Below are 17,875 nucleotides of genomic sequence, written 5' to 3'. Positions count from 1 at the left end.
GACATGCTGACGCCGCGGCCAGCAATCAGTCCCGCGTCTTCAATCCTAACAGCTCCATCCCCTGGCCGCTGAACTACAATGGCGCGTACAACAAAAATGGTACTCGCTAAATCTAGTAACTTGTGGTATAAAAATTGTGTTTTTGAAATTACATCGTTTTGCATCTGGTTCATACCGCCATTGTCAGCCGCAACAGCTTTGTTTCATTTTCCCATGACCAACTTACAGTAATTAATATTTTCCACAGGAAAGAATGCTTCCTGCTTTTTCTGTTCATTTCGATTAGGTTCCCTGAAGGGCTAATAAAAGAAAGCTATGTAACAAATTTAGCGAAGTTTTACTTCCTTCTGGAAGTATAAAGAAAAATACTGAACACGACACCTCAATTTAGCTTCCTAAAAAAACCCTAATTTTTTTTATTATTATACGCAATGTTCGCATCAATTACATTCACGCCAGTGACACGCAAGCCCTCCAGTGTCAAAGAATACTTGATGCGTTCGCAGTGCTGAATTGGTAAGTGCCGTAAAGTTGTGTCGATATGCGCAGCAGAACGCAGTTCACATCTTCAGTGGGGTGTTCACATGAACAACCATTACTTTAGGAAGTGCATTTGATAACACTTGTATTAGCACAAAGTGTACAGAATGCTTTCGTAAAGCACTGTACAGCAACCTCAAAATGTGTTTTTAATAAAATGGTCTTCCTGTACTTTAAAAATGCAGTGAGACTTCACTTGAACAATCTTCAAGGGACCCCAGCAATCGTTCGCTAAAGTGAAAGTTCGCTAAACTGAAATAGCGATGTTGGAACTTTTTATCAGATGCTAAAGAAAACATCAATTGTTGAAAAAAATTTAAACCCATTTATCTGGAATGATGTTTACTTGAACGTGAATTTCTGCTTATTTAGCATGTTTTGAAGAATGCAGTAATCTTTTGCTGCAGTTTTGCTCTTAGGACTAAGCAGTGGTCGTGAATTGAGTCACATGTCCAAGCTTTCATAAACCTTCTCCGGCGCAACGCTATGATGGGCAGCGAAGGGCTTCACTTTTTCCAAGTACATCAGTGCTTCTTTCGCTGAAATTTTAGGGGTGCAGCACCTCGGGGTGTCGGCGTGTCGGCGTGCATCGTCATCTGCTGTCGCGGCATACATCATCGTCTCCTGTCGGAACGGTCCATTTGCTTGAGCACAAGAGAGGGTACCGCCGCTTCAGCGTTCGCCGTGTGGCGAGAGAGAGCGAACGGCACGCGTTCACTATGGAAACGCTCTTTCTGCGATTAACGCTGAACTACAGGCTCGCACGAAACGAGAACGCATCCTCGCCCGCGAGAGACAACCCCGACGCAGGCAGCGTCTGCTAGCGAGTTTCTTCACTGAAAAAAAATTGGCCTATCTGCGTGCTTCGCTGCAAATGTCGTCGAAAGACGATAGTCTTCTGCCGGCCGTACTCTACGCTAAATCGCCGCATCAGGCTCATAGCGTCGCATTTGCAGCGCAGCCTAAGAAACACTAGGGTCTTTAGAATTACGTATCTATGTATTTTCTAGTAAAGGAACACACCACCTAATACTTACGTATTGATGTTGCGCCTCAGATATGCGTAATATTTGCTTTTTGATCGACAATGCTCACAAGTATGAACGACGCTACCTGTTCAGATGGCTGGGTGCTCGGCAAGTGGTTAAAGTTTGGTCGTATGGCTGAATCAGGTGACAGACAGACAAACAGAAAGACAGACCAAAATTTCTGCGTTTAAGTTCCCCAAGGAAGACTATCGTCTTTAAAAACCGACTGCTCGCGCTGCACAACCGTTGACCGGCCACCGCGTATATATAGGCACCGGATCTTGACCTGCAATGTAGTGGCGGTGGGAGATTTCTCTTGTGCGTAATTGAACAATAAAGATTCGCAGCGTGTACCTTAACTAAAAACGGACTGCGGGTCTCTGTCTGCAATCTCTATTCTGTCTCTCATTGCCCATCAGCAGCGATTTTGATGTGGGAAACACCGGCACACACTGCATGCTTCGCCCCTCAATGTTTCACGTTAGTGGAGCTGAAACACCCTTCCCCACATGGTTCGCTTCTTCCCAAATTTTTTTGTTTGCTTCCTCTACTACGGTTACTGCTTCCTTTTCTTCTTGTTCCTGACGTAAGACGTTCGCTACAATATCTTCTGTAGAGAGTGTAGCCCATGTCTCAACGCGGGAGTCACAGGTGACATAGCCCTCAAGAAGCAATGTGCTGTCTGGCGTGCACGCTGGAGGAACTTATCGCGATGGCCGCTGTGAAGCAATATTAGAGAAAGTTCGGCTGTTCTTGTGATCAGTATGGCGTGGGAGGCATTGGATAGTGTCACAAAATATGTTCGTAGAAGTAAAATGCGCTCTGCACTCTATTTCGTTAACTGAAATGCGCTAGAATTTGGTCAACTGGTGATGCAGCGGGAGATTCAAAAAATGGTCGTACAACTGAATAGTTCGCTTAACTAAGGGTTCATTGAAGTGGTAGTTTACTGTAGTACGTAATATTGACTTTTAAATGCGAAGCATTTCTTAGCGAACTTCTGCGACTTTGACCGTATCTATCTATCTATCTATCTATCTATCTATCTATCTATCTATCTATCTATCTATCTATCTATCTATCTATCTATCTATCTATCTATCTATCTATCTATCTATCTATCTATCTATCTATCTATCTATATCTATCTATCTATCTATCTATCTATCTATCTATCTATCTATCTATCTATCTATCTATCTATCTATCTATCTATCTATCTATCTATCTATCTATCTATCTATCTATCTATCTATCTATCTAGCCGCCTACGACTTTGTGCTCTCCTGGTCGCTTGGTTAATCGAATGTGCACCAAAATTGGTATGGCGTAACATGACTGTATGGCGAACATAAATGACAAGTCATAACATGAAAATCATGACACGAATGTCATGTACAGCATGATTTACATGCTACGCTCATGGTGCGCTGGCGGCCGTTTCGCTAGCTTGATATACACCAAAATTGGTATCTTGTGACGAACACAAATAACACGAGTTAACATGAAAATCATGACACGCATGTCATGTACAGCATGACTTACGTGCCACGCTCATGGTGCGCTGGCGGCCGTTTCGCTAGCTTTATATACACCAAAATTGGTATCTTGTGACGTGACCGTGTGACGAACATAAATAATACGAGTTATCATGAAAATCATGACACGCATGCCATGCACAGCATGACTTACGTGCCACGCTCATGGGGCGCTGGCGGCCGTTTCGCTAGATTGATACACACCAAAATTGGTATCTTGCGACGTGACCGTGTGACGAACATAAATAACACGAGTTATCATGAAAATCATGACACGCACGTCAGGTACAGCATGACTTACGTGCCACGCTCATGGGGCGCTGGCGGCCGTTTCGCTAGATTGATATACACCAAACTTGGTATCTTGCGACGTGACCGTGTGATGAACATAAATAACACGAGTTATCATGAAAACCATGACACGCATGTCATGTACAGCATGACTTACGTGCCACGCTCATGGCGCGCTGGTGGCTGTTTCGCTAGCTTGATCTACCCCGGAATTGGTCTTGCGCGACGTGACTGTGTGACGAACATAAATAATAGGAGTTAACATGAAAACCATCACACGCATTTTCCTCAATGACATACAAGACGATGTATGCAGCTCTTTGCTGGCTGCTTCGCATTACATCGATTCCCACAATGCGTGGGATCTGCCGGCTTTTTTTGTTTGTTTTTCAAATTGCTGTACAACCAGGAAGTTACTGAAGAGAGGCCTACGTAGAAAAACGTATCAGTTTCCAACTGCCTTCAGCTTAAGGCATCTAAGTACATTAACGAATATACTCTACGCATAAACCCACAGTGAATGGCTGTCTGCTATCGGTAGTGAAATCATAGAAGAGGTTTACATCTTACCTTTTGCCGATGATGAGGTTGATCTTTCTTGAACATCGAATATCCGATGTGGAATTCCTTGTGCGTTGCTATGATCGACCACAACAGCCGGAGCAATCCTCAACTGATGATTGAGAATTCCTCGCTGAGGTAAGAGCGTACATGGAATAAAGTGAATTTGCTGACACATGTACACACAATAAAATGACAAAAGTGATGTTGCATATGCAGAAATTTAGGCAGTGGGCGTGTCCGAGAATACATGAATTTCTGCAGTATAATACGCGTAAATTACATTTCGAAAAACATCGAGCTCCCCAAATTGTGATGGGATAGAACCTTTCTCTATAAACAACTGCTCACAAGCTGAAGACAACATACTAAGAAATTTTTCCTAATGATTCTTTTGAGATAACTAGAAGCAGCGAAGTAGTTCCTCCCGGACATAGAGTTTATCTGCTACCTTGGGAGTTGCGTGGAGTTTCTCTGCGAAGTTCAGAGTTGCCTGACTCTCACAACAATAAAACAAATCTGTGCTGCCCAAAAACATTCCGTGTAAACAAATATATGACGCCATGGTTGTTATTTAGCACACATTGCTTACTTGTAAAAACACGTACTCCTGCTACGCGGCCAAGTCGCTTGATCTGAGTTACCTCCAGCCTTGTTCCTGCGGGCATTATCCTCACGCCACGATCGCAAGCTTACTTAACGAATAAAGACGTCTTGTATTGCTTCAAGCTCTTTGGAGTAGCCGCTCATATTTACCATTCCGCCTTTATTTTCCGTCAATAGGCATAGCTTACTGCTCGCCCATAGTACTGAATGTAGTACCGTACTCTAAGTCCACAACTTCATTTATCTACATAAACGTTCGTGCAGGAGGGCACTCACAATAACAGACCACCTTTGCGCGTTTTTTACGTGTTGATTTTCGGAGTGTAACGCCAAATTTATCTCGACGTCATTCTATTTGAAAATGCACTAGAGTTCAATAAGGATGAAAGTTAGGCCACATGAAGTATTCTTTCTTAAGTAAAATTAGTTGAAAGGGCAGTGACTGTCCTGTATTCCTTGTTCCCTTTGTCCTCTTTAAAGTGCGCCACTTCACATATACGGTAGGATGATGGATAAACTATAGGTTGAATGTATAAGCGAAAGCGCAGCATACAACAGGCACCGTGATCGGTATCGAAACAAACAAATTAAAGACTCGGATTATTTGCACGGCTGAGAGGCGTGTAGAGGTAGCAATCTGCCGGTACTGTACGCTATTGGAAGAGACCAAGGCGCTTTGTCTGATGCTTGACATGACCAAACAAGAGCAGTAGGAAACTCCACAAAATGAATGCAGGAAAATCAGATCTGCTTTCTCGTAAAGTTAAACAATATAGTAGTTAAAAAGCATACTAAATGCATCAAAGAAAACATTTCGCAATTCTGCAAGGCGAACCACTATTTCTGCATCACCTGTGCGATCATTCACAAATTAGCCATAACATTGGATATTCCCTCTACGTTCATGGGCGTTCCCTTTTTTTAAATATAGGTTTTTGGGTGTGGTGTAGGCCGGTACAACAAATCGCCTAAACTTTGTGGGCCGCAAAACACTTCCCAATGAAAGAAACTTGCGCCCTCGAAGTACTTTTCCATAAGGAGGCAGACACACGAAATGAAGAGTTTATGCTTAGAATTACATCAGTGCAGCTGCTTAACCTTACCACTTCTACGCCACTTCCGACCCTCTGGACGTGGAGAGACGACATGTGCTCGCTGTTGTGGTACAGGCTCTTTTCAAGGTCTTCTCCATCTAACTGAGGAAAAAAGAAACCATGTGTTCACGAAATTTCCGGCAGCCATTCAAATGCGGAGAAGATAACTATTGGAATATAGGAAGTAAGAGACATGATAGTTAGTATGTGGTTTATGTGCTGCTAAAACATAGTGGTGATTTTTTTCACACATCGAAAGACACAAGACAGCAAAAACATGTGTCGGTGCTGCATTGTGTTTTAGCTACTGTACGTTTTTGTTGTCAGTGCCGCAGATCAAGATGTTCTACCAGGATCAACTTGGACAGATGTCAATTCTTCTCTTCATTACACGGCACTTATGTCAGCTGTCATTTTCGATGTACCTCCAATAACAGTGTCTTTCAGAATGTGTATTCGAACATTTTGGGCACACGTTGGTGTTCATAAGGATCGCAATGACAGAACTGGTGATCTTTACAAACGGGGTTTTTCATTCTAACAAATAATGCACATTCGGCGTTCAAAAAATTGTACAGCTCCAGAACTGAGGGTTTACAGTGCTTTTCAATTTCAAAACGCTTGACACTTTAGTAATGAAATAGGAAGCCAATAACTGTTAGGGGAATCTCGTATGAGTAATCCTGAAGAAAAAAGCGCTTAAATATACGCGGTATCAGTGCAACAAAAACCAGGTGAAATATACAGGTATTACCGAAGCTTCATTACTGCGTGGTGATGTGTTTCGGTGTTTAATACCCATAAAAAAGCCGTCATCTTTCAATAATTCGAACATAATCGACGGATCAAGAAATTGTTAGCCGGAACAGTTGCCCATTGCTATGCGTTGATTTAGTGATCCTGTGGGCGAAGGTATACTGCAGCGCCCGCTTCTTGTTTTATTTTGATGCCTTCGGGTTGGGCCCGCAAAGACGGTTAGTAACGCTCGACGCAGACCGAGCCGCAGTGTTTGAGAAACTTCGCGATTGTAGTAGATCACTTTGTTAAGACTGCTAGGAGGACGCGAATGGTGTAGATTATTCCAGAGCTTGCGCGACCACCAGTGATAAGGCTGGAAAGCTCGATTCGTGATGTATAAAAGACGGCACGTCGCAGCCGTGATCAGTTCATCGACGGCCGATACTCTATTCGCCACTACCATTGTAAGTGTGTATTTCTGTAGTTTGACTTCCCGTTTCTCGGCAGCAAGTTCGCCAAATAAAGAGTTTCATCTTGGACACTCCGACTGCTGCACTTGTCGATGTCACGACCCCGTGACAATATGAATAGCCAATATGAGCTCCAGCACATAGCGCGATGGTAGTATCGTGAAATAACTGTAAATTAGGGCTCTGTGACATATGCCTTCTGAAATTTATAGTCCTGGAGGCTTGATTTTGTGAGTGTTGTAGTTGTCATTGGAAATTTCCGTATAATTCTGTTTCAATAAGTTCCATTTTAATTGCTATGTTCATGCTCATATAGACAGTAAAGTAGGCGTTTCGAGATGCGTAGAACATATGTTCGTTCTCATTGTATTCATCGGTTGTTACTCCTTTTATACATCGTCTTGAATTACCTGGCGAGAACAATGTTCGAAGGAATTAAAGAAAAAATAAAGAGTTGAGGCTCACAGCCTAGTCTCTGTCCGCCATGTATTGTGGAAACAAAACAAGCTTCCCTGAAGCCTTCAACACCAAGAGCCGACTAGAATCATTAGTAATTCTCGGTAGTACGTATGCCTGTGACCATGTGCAGCTTTCGCATACAACTGTAGTAATATTCGGCTCCTTATGAAAGAAAAATTTTTCTTGTATTAACAAAACAGACTAAACTATGTAGCGTTTAAATGCATCACGCACATATGGTTACCAGATACTTACAGCGGTTGTGTGAGAATCATCGAAGGATGAAGATTCTAAATAAAGTTTTTTTGCCAATATAGAACTTTTCTCGAGCGTTATAGTTAAGCCCGAATGAACGTGAAGGATGAGGCGATCATCTGCACTCCTCCTCTCCAAAAGCCTCGGGTATACGCGAAAGCCTGAAAGAGCAAAAGACGCGTCGTGTATATTGCAAAATTCAAAATTTTAGTTTCAACGTTGAACGTTCCTCCATAACGCTTTTAAGTTACGCTCCCGTCGAGTGGACTATAGCGGGAGCTGAGACTCGGTTTCTTGCGCCACTTATGACCAAATGGAGTTTCGGCGTTGTAGGACGATTAGCTGACAAGATTAAGCCCCACGGATCACCTGAGGTGCTAACCAAGAATAGGCCATCAGATGAACTTTGAGAAGAAAAAAAAAACAGTAGACAGTGGAGTTGTGTAAGCCGAGCGTAGGTAGGTAGGTAAAAACTTTATTTTTCGTTTTGAAAGGAAGGGGCAAATGGATAGAGATATGGGGAGGTTGCTGCCCACGGTAGTCCTTCGCAACCCTCTCTGCCCAACCCAGGATGGCCTCCTGGACGTCGGGTTCCAAGCTGCGCAAAGCAGCCTCCCGCTGCTCCTTATTATTTAATATTTTTCGGAGGTGCGGTGGAGAGGAGTGCTTAGAGCAAGTCTACCCGTCGTGGGCAAAAAACCTCGGAGTGGTATGCGCCACAGGTACTGGGCAAGCCCCACTACCGAGTACAGTAGGTGCTGCGCTAAACGAAAACTCTGCTCGCTCAAGTGGAGAGGAGAAAAGAAAGGAGGAGAAGACGAGATGAGAAGTAGACAAGAGGATGAGGGGAAATGAAGAAAACGAAATCATGGTTCTTGTTGAGGAGAAACCCCTTTGGTTGCGTACAAACACTATCTTCATCACGAGCTCAATAACTCGGCTGGCAGGTGCTCTGTTTGTCATCTTTTCCATCTGCTGCGCTCCCAGAACATGTGAGCCGGCGTTGGATGCAATAACTCGGATGGGCGACAGAAGGAGTACAGAGAGAGAAAGATAGAAGGGAAGTGATAGAAAGAAAGCGAAACATATGATAGAGAGCAAAGAAAGATAGAAAAATAGAGAGCGAAAGAAATAGACACTTTCTAGATTTTAGTCGATGTTTTTTGATCGGTTGGATAGTTCATGGGGGGGATTTTGAATGTGGTCTGAATTTATTTTTTATTTCTTCTATTTTTTATTTATTTATTTATTTATTTATTTATTTATTTATTTATTTATTTATTTATTTATTTATTTATTTATTTATGTCTACATACCATAAAATTCCCAGCAAGCGCCCTCCCCCCTTCGGTGAAAGAAAATCGGACAAGATTTGGAGGGGGACAAAAATTCAAGCTGCTGTTGGAAGATCTGCTAAGAATAAATAACGCACACGGGTGCTTCTGATTAAATGCATTATTGAATGCACATGCATTTACTGTTTTTACTGAACTGGAGAGTATCCTCGAGTGAAATTTCCCGCGTTATGACCAGGGGGAAATATATTCTTGAAATGTTTCGACAATTTGTGACAACTCAGTAGGCAACTCCGGGGGCATTACAGAAAAGTACAAAAAGCTCGGCAGATCCCACGCCTTGTGGGAATCGGTTTCATGCGAAGCAATCAGCGAGTAGTTGTCTATGCTGCAATTTTGGCTTTGAGCAAATGGCTGCGAGTCGGATCGACGTGTTTTTGTGTGCGTAGTAGTTGCGTGCATAGGCGTAGGCAGGGTTCCCCATCAGGGGGGGGGGGGGGGGGCAAACGTTCATCGCAGCGCCCCCCCACCCTACTATGTCAATGTATGGGCAGATTTTGCGCTCCCCCCCCTCTTAGGTGACTAGAAGGGTCAATGTACGGGGATTTTGCGCCCCCCTCTTAGGTTATTATGGGGAGCAGTCCCCCCCCCCCCCCCCCCTGTGCGCACGCCTATGGTTGCGTGCACATTGTGGTCTCGCCAGACACAACGACTACACTGGGGTTTAAAGGGTAATTTATGGTCTTGCGTAATGTCAGCACGCACTTTAGAACACATACGTGAGTAGTATCGAAACAAAGTGCACTTTACGGTGCGATGGTGTGAATATCATAGGTAACTTTCGTTAGCAAATTGCTCCGGGGTCAACTAACGCTTCAATATAGCTTGCTGAATCATAATGTTACTGAACACCAACAGATAATGAAGCCAAGGAAGGCTGCATTATAGGAATACAAATATAATGTTTAATACACTTCTGTGAAATTGGCCCCAAAACTGGAACCATGCTTGACGTTAAGCCTGCATGACGCCCGTATCATAAGAGTACATATGTTATCTTTCATGCTGCTTTATACATTTAGATAGCCTTTACTGCAACCACAATTGGCGCTGCACCGTCATTACGCCTGCATAGGGTCTTTTTCCAAAGCAGTTGACAGACACGGCGTGGTTCTGTGGTAGATCCTGAGATCCTGATCTGATGAGATTCTGATTTTTATTCTTTGCATTCGGGGGGTCAACGCTGCCGAGGTCGGTTTTTCTTTACGCTCTCGCATTTAAATTACCAGTGTCTGTTCGCGCCGTTCCTGAGAAGATATAAACTGTCAATACCCTGTGGCGCATACCCCCTTACCGTGGCCCATGGTATACGAGTATAAGTTACACGTGTCTGGAGAAAAGGTTTTGACGACGTACGCTGCAGGATTTTTACGTTATTGATGTCATGACAGAAAGTCATATTCGTCAGACTCTCTTACCCTCTCACGACAATTTTGGCCTACACCAAGCTGATGAGGCGATCACGAGAGCACCCAGACGTAGGTGGCTAGATAGCTAAATAGATACGTAGATAGAAACGCTCAAAGTGCTTTGGGTTCGCTAAGGATTGCTTCGCAATTAATAAATCGTCATGGTACCTAAACAGTCTCTGAATTTGGGTTCCTGGTTATCACTGCCGCAGGATCCTGTAGCAGAGAACAGGTTGAAAAAAAGGGTGGAAGGAAGGGAGGTGGGGGGGGCGCGCTTGCTCAGTCATTGTCGCATATTTTAAATATCTCGAAAATGGGAGGGGGGTGCTTGCTCTGGTACGGGCGCTTGCTTGAGATTTTACGGTACCGCAGCCCACGTTGGGCTATGGCTGGAGATGCGACAACAAAACATGTAACCTGTAGGCAACAAATCGGTTATTGGCAAAGCACGAACAAATTCGCGCAACGCATTCCAACGTTCAATTTTTAAAAGAAAGTAGCTAAATTTGTAGAAATCATTTATTTGTTTTAGTGGCAAAAGAGGAAGATTAGGACGGCTATGAGTACAGGAAGGTTGAGCAAACTTAAAGTATTGATTTCAACGGTTACAACGGGTATTTGGTGCAGCAGGTACTTTATATGGTAGCACTACGGGTATTTCATAAGCCGCAGGAATCTCCAGAAAATAATAATATTTTCATTGACGTGATGTGCATTGCTGTAATCTAGGTGCGTTTGTGCGCACAAGGCACGCCATTTCTCTATGAAGACAAGACTGATTTCTGCACAGAGCATGGTGTGCACGAATAAATATTTAGGAAGGCAATTACTGAACTCTCGCCGAGGAAACATTTTCAGTTCCGAAAGAAGTGCAGAGGTGGTTTGCACAGCTCTATGTATTCCCCAGAGATCGGCGCAGTCAAGTATGCCGTCACCTCTGTTGCAGTGCAGTTTTAAAATGATGGAGTAGGTGGAAAATTCCATTCATGTAAAATACCACGAGAAGAATCAGAATTATCTAGATGCTTGAAATTGTGTTTTCGATGTCGACAGAATGGCGCTGGGCAGCGGCGGTTCAGAGTTGTAGCAAAATTTAATTTCGATTTTTATGAAGTTGGAAAGGCCTTAATTTCGCAACCTGGTTAGTAATTTCACTTCGCAATCTTCTAGATGCACATAAGTTAATCTATTTTGCCAGCTCTGGGTTGTTCATTACGTGGGAATGTATTTTCTTAGAGCAACCTAGGGTGTCTGAGGCACCGGTATTCCAGCAGTGACGCTCTGAAGTCTTTTTGTATGTCGGCTTTCAGTAGACCTTTAATTATGTTCATCTATGGAACATCCGCGCCTTATCATGGATCATCAATATGCTCTTTTTGCAACACCACAGGACCTTGACCGTTTGTATCTGCACCATTGTTGCTTTATCAGCATTGTCACTTGCAAGCTGTACCGTATACCCGACGTAACAAGTATGTAACAATTTTTTAACACGAAAGTGTTTCACACCGGGGTCCACCAAGACTTCACTAACGTCATTTCCGTCACGGATGTGACGTCGGTAAAATGCACACGAACAGATGATAAATGAAAACCAGAAGGAAATGTTTCGTTCATTTGCATATATGCCTTGGCAATTGAACCCTCGACCTGTCGGTACCCGACGATAGGCGCTGATCTCTAACCATTGCGCTACCGAGGCTCATGCACGAGGATTCACCAACGTGCCTATTCTCTAGAAGGGTACGCATTTGGGCTGGTTGGTTCATGATTACGGGTGAAAAACAGCGCTAAAAAGACGGGACAAGAAAGGACACGAGACCACGGCGCTGTGGTCTCGTGTCCTTTCTTGTCCCGTCTTTTTAGCGCTGTTTTTCACCTGTGCCTATTCTCTCCCACACGTTCTCCCTTTCACGATGACCTTGGTTGGTGGAGGGGGGTGGTGTCGCCATCTGGGATCGGTGAAGTGAAGTACGGCATCATGACAATAACGAGCGCCGACAGGGAGCGCTTCAGTAGTTTCAGCTTCTGGTGCAGCGAGGGAGACACGCCAGCCAACGGGAAGCGGAACACCTTCCCGCATTCACGGCTCAAGCTACGAGCTCTGCCTCTCGCGTTCCTGAAGCGCTGTGTGGTATACGCATTGGCGCAGGCAAAGGCTTCCCTATTACGGGGACCGCAGATTTGCGCACCTTGGCATTTTGATGACGCTTTGAATGAGTGCATATCGAGTACCAGTGTTATTTGCTTGTTGAAGCCATCTTTGAGCGGGATTCAGCATCTGCTGTGTCCAGGTGTATTCTAACTACTTCAACTGCCACAAGGGTTAAATTGTAATCTTTGACGATAGTCGCCGGGTTGGAGATGTGCCACTAGGCGTCAGCGTGGATGCATCCACGTCAGACGGTGCTATAGCTGCCAAACACCAATTTACATTCTCTTAGCTAGGATAGATAAACGAGCTGTACTACTGTCAAGACACGGTTCACTTTCTTGTTATGCCCAATTCTATGACGGAGAGATCAACCATGATTTTTTGCTAGGCTCCTTACGCTAGGGAAAAATATTGCCAATTCAAACAAAGAGGAATCATCTTCGGCTGCGTGAAGCACAGCTTGCTGATTCACACAATTCTTAGAGTTGACAGTGACCGCTTAATATTGGTGAGCCAAGCGACTTCTTCATAGTAAATATTCTTGTGCAATAAGACTTTATTCTCTCTTTTTGTTCACAGAAGGGGCGAAGGTTTTCAGCACGCCAGGAAGGCACCCTTCGAAAGCACATGTATTTATGTTTCTCTTTAGAAAACGTCCGCTGATAGCCAACATAGGTAATTTGTGAAGTACAAACCGACTTTACAGAAAATGGAAATCTGCAGCAGTGGGAAGAAAAGGGTAACACTTACCAACGCATGAGCCAAACATGTAGATAGGTAAAATGAAAGTTAATAATTGCGTTGGTGACACAACATGACGGTCGAAATGGTCAGACGTCATAGCTGATAAAAACTGTATATACTGTGGCCAAACTTGCGCTCCTGGTAATGTAAATGAAAGGGTGATTTCACATCATATTCACGTATTACGCATTTGCATTTCAGAAAGCAAAGTTGTCGAAAATTTTGGTCCTAATTTGAAACACAAAACAAGAAATACAATGCAAGAGTACAGCGAATGTGCACGTACAGCAGAGGAAAAAGGATTACTGGATTAAGATTAAAGGGGTGGTGCCACCAAATTTGTGGCTTGCGCATTCTTTGCTGTAAGCGTTTCCTATAGCTCCAGGAAGCATGATGCATGCACCAAGATTCATGTAGTCTCGACAAATAACTTAATATCGCCTTTTGATGTGGACAACTTTCGGTTTCGGTTTCTGGGCGCCGAGGTTGGGCGGTGACGTAGAAGTGTAGGAGTCGTGGTCACGTGACCACACAAGGCTGTGACGCACTTAGCCAGGAAGCGATCGAAACTCGGCGAGTGATGTAGCAACCGATGCTTTGCCGGTACTATAGCGAATTAGCATATATTCTAGTTCACTACAGCCGGTACGTACGTTGCGGAAACGGCGGAGGTCACTGACATTACTAAGCAGATTTCCTGTGACGTCACTTCAACTTTCGTTGCCCATCCTACAGATCTACGTCAGTGTTGGCGTGCTAGCGATGGGTCTCGATCGGGAGAATGGGCATTTAGGTACACTTTGGAAATGAATTAAAATATATTCTAAACGTTTGCTGTGTCTGACCCTTCGTGTGGAATGTCCTTGCATACAGAGGAAAACCACAACAAGCTTGCTACAGCCTCGAAATTTGATGGCACCACCCCTTTAATATATTTGCTGGGAACGTTGGCGTGAGGTTCTGAGGGACACAAACATCAAATATTCCATCGAGGTCGCAGAAGCATGGCCCTCAATACAGTGTCTGTTTCATCAACGTTGCGTGGCTGCATTACTTTGAAAAGGTAGAGAAAGTGAAGCAGGTGTGACTTTTTTGCAAGCAAATATATTTTTGAATTGTTTGTAAAAATAACTAGGTTATACTATTTTGCGTCACAAGCGTTATTGTTTCAGAAAGTTGGTCGTGGCAACGTCGCTTGTATTTATATTCTTTGCATTCTTTACAGCTCTGAATTACTTATGCGAGGAAGCCCTATAACCAACATCATTTTCTCTGACGATGATGTCGGTATCGAATATCACCAAGAGAGCATCGACAAACGCGGCTTGTGCTTAATTAAGGCATAATGGGGCCGTACAATCACTGCATTGTTGGAACGTTGTAGCAATCCAGGCGCGAAAACACCGAATATTAAACACCCATTGACGGAGCAGGCACTCCTATTCCAGATATGCGTGTTTCGTCATCAATACTATCTCTCTTGATAACTCTGCCAGTATACCACACTAATGTTTGTCGCTCAAAACATGTAAAAGCACACAAGCGCTGGCATAGCCAGCGCAGCAACCATGGACTTCTTGCGCGTATTGCGAGTATTGAAGCACTACGATTATGTGCAATGCAACAGATTGCCATGACATTGTTATTCACCCGGTCTTCTCACAAGTCCCATTCCCTGTACTTGAATAGAGTACTTTCGAACCAGAAAGATTGCAGCCTTCTAACAAGTCGTCTTGTGTTAATCTGTTCATGTCACATGATCGTTCATGTCATAATAAGTATATCTAATCAAGTAAGCTTATCCAATCGCGTCAATTGGCCGAAGGTATTGGGTTCTGTATAGTGATTTCTGGCTTTCAGATAGACGTCGCTCACATTTCTTTGTGCTTTACAGTGCCGCTGAATATCCCTCGTCAACCACTTCTATCCCACGTTCCTATATTTTCTATATTTCGCAGAAGGTATTTCTTTGTTCCACATAAAGGTAGCATCGCTTGGTTTCAAAGCACCTCATCTAGGAGGCCCAAGAATCGATGCATACACGCGTTAATTGCCAAGTCAGAAAAGCAGAATTCACCACAAACGGAGGGATCGGCCAAAGACGCCCTTAGCGAGCAGGGAGCGAGAGCACATGATACTGTTATAATGTTGCAAATATTGCAACAAAGTATTGACTTGCCGAGCAAGCAGAAAGAAAAAAAAAACAGGGAAGACAGGACAGAACACGAGGACTGCGCCCTAGCCGGTCTTTTTCCTTCCTTTCTTTCTACTTGCGTGGCGCGTGAATAGTTCAGTAAAAATCAACTAGACTGCAATAATGATTTAATGCTACAAACTCTGCTCGAATATGCGCTTCAGTGACCCCATTCCCGGCCATTGCATGTCGGGTGTGTGAAATATTTTCTGTACCAGGGTGAAGAAATAATCAGTGAGGAGCCCAATTTCGTTGACCACAACCATATAATATCATAATACGATGCAGACAGTTTTCATTGTGCGGCTTTATTATCCATCGGTGTTTCCTGCATGCACGGCATGTGTGCGTGATAATGCGAGTGTGCAGGTTAATGTTGTGTTAGCAGGCATTCTTTCCGCAACGCTGGCGTTATAAGCGCCGTCAGGGATTTGAAGGCATCGCAACTCGACATTCAATGCGATAAGGGCAGCATCGAAGGTGAAATCATATGGCCGCGAAGATTTAGAAGAAGCGCGGTCCAGAGCAAATAGTGAGCAACATCAAAGGAGGGCCATGTGAGTTGCGAATAAAGCGCGCCTAAATGACGAGCGGACTTACACAAATAATAAGTCAAATTTAAAAGAACAAACACAGCACGCTTTATATATCTAAAAAAGAGAGTTGTGCCTCATTTTATTTCAATAGATGTGATGAGTGAAAGAAATACCACTGCATTTTGTTTCAGTGCCATTAAAATATGTCTTTCTATTAGCGCCACCTGAAAAAAAAAAGCGAGGACGGAAGCTTCACGCTGCTACAGCCATGTGCGCTGGTAGAGTTAGTCTGACTTGATACGCCCACTTCAAATGTTTTGGTATTTGGCTCCCGCGCGCGTTATCTGGGTTCCGGTGGCCCGCACTTCGCACTGGCTCAGCGCGCAATTTCCGAGGGATGTGATAGCACAAGTGAACGCATTTGTTGAGAAGTCCAGTGTGTTAAAGACACCAAGTAGAACTTGGCTTCAGTGGTAATCCGTGCGATTATTGTGCCCGAAGGGATGATGCGTCAGGCTTCGCAAAGCGAACACTCCCTCTACCCGAGGAAATGATGCCCGGTGTCGGGATTCCGGTACGTATTGTCTGATTCAGTGGTTCCTTATCTGCTTGAATAATTAACTGCATGTGACACTCCGCTGCAAAGCTATACGCACACCCATATGCATGTTAAGCAAAAGTGCACCATTCGAGGTTAATTATATTCTGGCCAAGTTTCACGCGCAGGCAGAAAAAAAGATCGAATAATGGCGATGGTTACTCAGTAAAAGCTAATCAATCGATGACAAAATATATCAAAAACACAATCGATCACATTCAATCGTAAATACAGGCAATCGTATAGGTACAGCGATCATTTAAAAGACAGCACGTATTTCAAAACATTATGGGCAGGTTCAAGACAGCGTACGCTGTCTTGCGAACTTGACTGCAGGTCTTTGACCTCTACTGTCTGCACGCGTTAATAAGTCTGCACCAACTCGCCCAGTATTCCATCCTACAAAAGCTGGTGCTCCTTCGATGTGCGGCCTCGCTACACGCGAACAAGTGCCAGAATGTAGAACAATGCTCTCGCTCATCCCATTCGCTAGTTTAGTGTCGGGCTTACTCTGTGCCTCCTTGGCTTCACCGCTTTCGCGGCCAGGTATGCATCATGCGGACGAATACCCTAGCTTAAAACTTCCACGTGTGCACCTCGCCGTTGCCGTGAAGCGGACGTGCACAACAGCAGTACCGACTACGTGATTGCAGTTTGAGCATCCATATAATTTCGACATAAAAATAAAAAAACGCCGCTGATATTTCGAGGATAGCCACGTCACTATTTAAGGTGCAGTACTGCGTTCAAAGACAGCCGCAGGGAAAACTGATTTCAATTTTACGCGCGATAGCACATTCTCTTGTGCGTCAATTTGTACAAAGCCTAGAATACACTTACGTTAAGCGTCCTTTCGTTAGTTGCGTTTTATGGTAACAAGACTGATCTTTCCCAGTTACGTTACCTTTTCTTGAATCTCGGATAATTTACGCTATCGCCAACCGGATGCCGTAGCGACGTAACTGAAGGCGTAGTAGCATATCAGTATTAGTCTCGCCCAAAATTATTGCTTCGATACCTTGTTCGAATGGACAGGCGGCCTTCGGTGGCAGTCACCATGTCTATAAGCAATATGAAGGAGTGGAGTCGAATAATCTGTTCTGTATTTAAATTCCACTGTTAGTATCACTTTCATATTTATTAATCGCTGTCACAATTTTATGACGTCCGTTGTGGTCTAGTACACTTTGTACTACTGACGTCGTGAATAGACAGGCCTCTTTCGAACGCGAATGGGTCATTGAGTTCATTACCTTTTCATTCGAGGAAGGGCAACGTCACTGACTTTACAGCGAAGCAGAATA

The 17,875-nt window shown here is 43.9% G+C and overlaps 1 protein-coding gene across 2 annotated transcripts in view; it reads right to left on the bottom strand.

Annotated features, from left to right (window-relative positions):
• The window catches only part of LOC119402031 (uncharacterized), a 39,505-nt gene extending 21,922 nt beyond the window's left edge, over nucleotides 1-17,583 (bottom strand). The window contains exons 1-5 of one of the 2 annotated variants that reach the window (XM_049418476.1): nucleotides 17,412-17,583; nucleotides 13,250-13,381; nucleotides 7,581-7,741; nucleotides 5,668-5,760; nucleotides 3,968-4,091 (exon numbers count right to left, since the gene is read on the bottom strand). In XM_049418476.1, the coding sequence (XP_049274433.1) occupies nucleotides 3,968-4,091; nucleotides 5,668-5,760; nucleotides 7,581-7,741; nucleotides 13,250-13,340 (469 nt within the window). In that variant the 5' untranslated portion in view covers nucleotides 13,341-13,381; nucleotides 17,412-17,583. The remainder of the gene's footprint in view (nucleotides 1-3,967; nucleotides 4,092-5,667; nucleotides 5,761-7,580; nucleotides 7,742-13,249; nucleotides 13,382-17,411) is intronic. The other variant, XM_037669101.2, reaches the window with a different exon arrangement.
• Between the last annotated feature and the right edge of the window lie 292 nt (nucleotides 17,584-17,875).

This window comes from Rhipicephalus sanguineus, chromosome 8, assembly GCF_013339695.2.
Source record: "Rhipicephalus sanguineus isolate Rsan-2018 chromosome 8, BIME_Rsan_1.4, whole genome shotgun sequence".
In the NCBI taxonomy this organism is placed as follows: domain Eukaryota; kingdom Metazoa; phylum Arthropoda; class Arachnida; order Ixodida; family Ixodidae; genus Rhipicephalus; species Rhipicephalus sanguineus.
This window is presented reverse-complemented; position numbering and strand designations above follow the sequence as displayed.